Source organism: Penaeus vannamei, unplaced genomic scaffold (genome assembly GCF_042767895.1).
Source record: "Penaeus vannamei isolate JL-2024 unplaced genomic scaffold, ASM4276789v1 unanchor3234, whole genome shotgun sequence".
NCBI classification, from domain to species: domain Eukaryota; kingdom Metazoa; phylum Arthropoda; class Malacostraca; order Decapoda; family Penaeidae; genus Penaeus; species Penaeus vannamei.
This window is the reverse complement of record NW_027216217.1, coordinates 5,001-8,957: the sequence shown is the minus strand read 5'-3', so window position 1 is coordinate 8,957 and position 3,957 is coordinate 5,001. Positions and strand designations below refer to the sequence as shown.

General features: G+C 37.6%; 1 protein-coding gene across 1 annotated transcript in view; it reads left to right on the top strand.

Moving 5' to 3' along the window:
- Positions 1-336: 336 nt before the first annotated feature.
- Positions 337-3,957, top strand: part of LOC138861229 (BTB/POZ domain-containing protein 6-like) — a gene marked incomplete at both ends in the record, with an annotated part of 6,512 nt that continues 2,891 nt past the window's right edge. The window contains 2 exon segments of the mRNA XM_070120147.1: positions 337-576; positions 3,891-3,957. The exon segment at positions 3,891-3,957 is cut by the window's right edge and continues 62 nt beyond it. Of these exon segments, the coding sequence (XP_069976248.1) occupies positions 337-576; positions 3,891-3,957 (307 nt within the window).

The window sequence follows — 3,957 nt, the reverse complement described above, 5'->3', positions numbered from 1 at the left end:
TCAACATAATACGTTACTCTATTTGTCCAGATACATTGCTTATATTTATACAAAATTACTTTCGATTGTGACCCATGCAGTAATGACAACGAAAATATATGTCAGAAGGCTTGTTGAGAAGAAATACAGAGAAGATTTTGAATTTATCATAAAGATATTCGAAATAACCGAAATATACATGAAAATAAATATTCGTATAGCGGTTCTTGGCATTTATTTTGATGTCGTCACAGTCCCACTCACAAATCATCGACTACAGCTATGCAACTGTATTTTGATAAATATGCTCGCAAAAAAATAAGCTTTGATTAAACAACAAGAGTTGTAACATCACAGTTTAGGAGCCAATCAAGACACGAACAATCTCAGCAAATAACGACACATCCAACACCCACCAGTGGGTTTCTCGCGACAGCCTGTACAGGTTATATTCCTGTCTGCGTCCCGTACGGAACGACCGAATCTCTCCTTCCCCCCGTCTCTCTCGCGCACAAGAGAGCCAGTAGTTCAGTCCACTCTCAGCTCCTGTGTTATCTTCTCCGTGAACTGATTATCGGGACGTGGAACTTGAAAATTGTGAGTAGCAGCCATTGTGCCACCTGTTTGCTTTTACCATACTGTAATTCAACTACTGCTTCAACTACTACCGTTGCTGCTGTTGCTACTGCTACTACTACTGCTGCTGTTATTACTATTAGTATTATTACTACTACAATTAGAAGTACTACTATTACTAGTACTGCTACTATTATTACTATTATTGAAGCTACTACTACTATTACTAGTACTGCTACTACTATTATTACTATTATTGCAGCTACTACTACTAGTAGTAGTAGTACTATTATTACTATCAATACTACTACTACTTCTACTAATGCTGTTGCTGCTGCTACTACTACTACGTCTACTACTACTACTACCACAACTAATACTATTACTACTAAATACTACTACTACTACTACTATAGCAACAACTACAGCAACTACTACTTCTACTACTACTACTATTTCTACTGCTACTTACTACGTCTACTAATACTACTACTGTTACTTCTAATACTTCTTTTCCCGTTATAACTACAACTATTACTTCAAATACTACTACTACTACTACTACCACTACCAGTACTGCTACTACTACCATTGTTATTTCAGTGGATTATATAATAATACCATGTTACCATGCAAATATGCATATTCTCAAGGCCCACGCACTCCGCTCATATCACGTGACACATTGTCGTCTGGGCTCTTCCACGCCTGCGCATGACGGACAGTGGCGCGCCTCCTCTCTTTCCTGCGCTTCCAGGTCGCTGCACGTGCCTTGGTGCGCTCTTCCTCCTCTACCTATTCCTGGCTAACAAAGGACATAAACAGAGAGAAGCCGCATTTTCTTGGTGCCTTCCACGTGCCCAATTTGCACGGACAAGGACACTCAAGAACTACGACTACTTCTTGTATTGCTGCTACTTCTGCTACTACTACTGTTGTCACTGTCACTACTACTACTTTTACTACTACTGCTACCGTTGCTATTACTACTACTACTATTACTATTACTGCTATTACTTTTGCTACTACTATTACTGTTACTACTATTTCTAATGTTACTGTTACTACTATCACTATTAATACTATTACTACTACTACTATATTTCTACTTCTACAACTGCAATTACTTATTTCCGCTACTATCACTACTACTACATCCTACTACTTTTATTACTATTGTTACTACTACTATTACTATTATTGCTACAATTCTATTACTACTACTACCTCTACTTTTACTACTACTACTATTCTACTATTTCCGCAACACCACCTTCTACTTCTACTATTACCACTAATATTACTATTACTGGTAATATTACTGCTACTTCCACTGCTCTTATTTCTATTACTATTTCTATTACAAGTACTTCTCTTACTACTTATATAGCTGTTACTACTGCTGCTGCTAATACTGCTGCTGCTGATGGTACCACTACTATTGCAACATACTAATATTAATACTGCGCCTCTTACTTTTTCTATTTCTTCTACTACTACTGCTGCTACTATTACTACTACTGTTACGACTGCCGCTACTGATGCATTTACTATTTCTGCTATTACTACTACTATTGATATGGTTACTACTACTTCTATAACGACTGCTACCTCTACTATTACTTCTACTGTTTCCGCTACTAATATTACTACTACTATTACTATTATTACTACTACTATTACTATTATTACTGCTTCTATAACTGCTACGTTTATTACTATTACTGCTTCTATCACCATCAATACTACTTCTGCTACTACTGCTTCTCTTACTGCTGCTATTACTGCAACTACTGCTATTGCTGTTACTACTACTACTTTCACTACAACTTCTCTTGGTGCTGCTGCTAATAATACTCTTGCTACTACTGCTACTGTTTTCCTGCTGCTGCTTCTACTATTACTAATGTAACTGCTATTACCACCACTATAGTGTTACGCTACTTCCTTCCTCAATTATGTAGCATTAGTTTTGCTATCTTTAGAGAGTATTAGTCATTATTACATTTTACCAATTTCATCGATGGTGCTTTTTCCACAACGATTACTACTGTTGTTACTACTGCTACTACAACTACCGATAGCATTACTACTGCTTCTTCTACTACTTCTACTGTTGCTGCTGCTGTTGTTTTTAATATTGTTATTATCACTGCCGTTCCTGCTACAACTACTACTATTTTACTACTACCACTACTTCTACTACTATTTTACTACTACTACTTCTACTACTATTTTACTACTACTACTATTTTTACTATTACGACAGTTACTGCCATCACTACTACTATCACTTATATTGAGTTCATCATTTTTTCTCTACTTGAATTAAAAGTTGGGGTCGATAGAATATTTAAAACTCAATTGGTGGTCGACCGGTTTAAGCAAAATTTGTACCAGTCATTCCTCGAATTTAGTTGTTACATTTTCTATGTATATCCGCCTCCGCTGTTTTAGACATCGGCAATATATCGATATTTTGTTTTATTTTGATAATTTTCACGGCAGACACAAAGTATTTATCACTCAAAGTTCTCGCGACGCCTGCGGCTAATGTGTTGCGCGAAGTGAAACAAATTAGAAAAGATATGGAGTCGACTGGACGAAGTTGCCATGTTGAGTCCGCGAACGTGGGAAAAGGTCCGTTTTCTGTTATTCTTTTATAAGGGGAGACTATCGGTAAATAAGGAAAATACCTATCCCCGCTTTTAAAACATTTTTCTTTCGGAGTTTCTGATTAGTAATTATGCTAAAAATTTATTCGTAATTATCCTGAAATAACATGGGGGGGGGGATAAATGTCCCGTAAATAATTGCGCGCGAACTTACCATCGATATGTGCATCCTTTGGAGATTGGAAACTAGTGAATGAGTCTTCCGGATATGACCTTATTGCAGAAACCGCAACACAATATGTATATCCATAAATGGATCTTTTTTTAATGCGCAGATACGTACATGTGTGTGTATTCGTGTACGTGTACATGTGCAAACGCATATCCATCTATTCATTCATTCATCAATCTAGACATCCATCTATTTATAGACATCCAGATATTCAGAATAATTATATGTTTATTGATTCTCATGTAGCCAGGGGCTGTAATTAAACACTGAAGGGAACCGTCCCTGGCGGTGTGGGGGGAGGGGGGTGAATTTGGGGGTGAGTGGTCGAAAATGAGTTATGGTCAGTTTCATATTCGTATACGAGTGTAGAATTACCCACGTGAAGGTAAACTCCTGCAACGTGTGTGTGTGTGACTATATTCTCTATGAATTACCCATACAATGCTTAGTATGATGCAGTCCAATAATTCTTTGGGGAAACCCTACAGATGGCATCTAGCGGGAAGCAGTGGCAGTGCCAGCTGTTCTCCCCATCTGAGCGCCTGGCCTACCTGC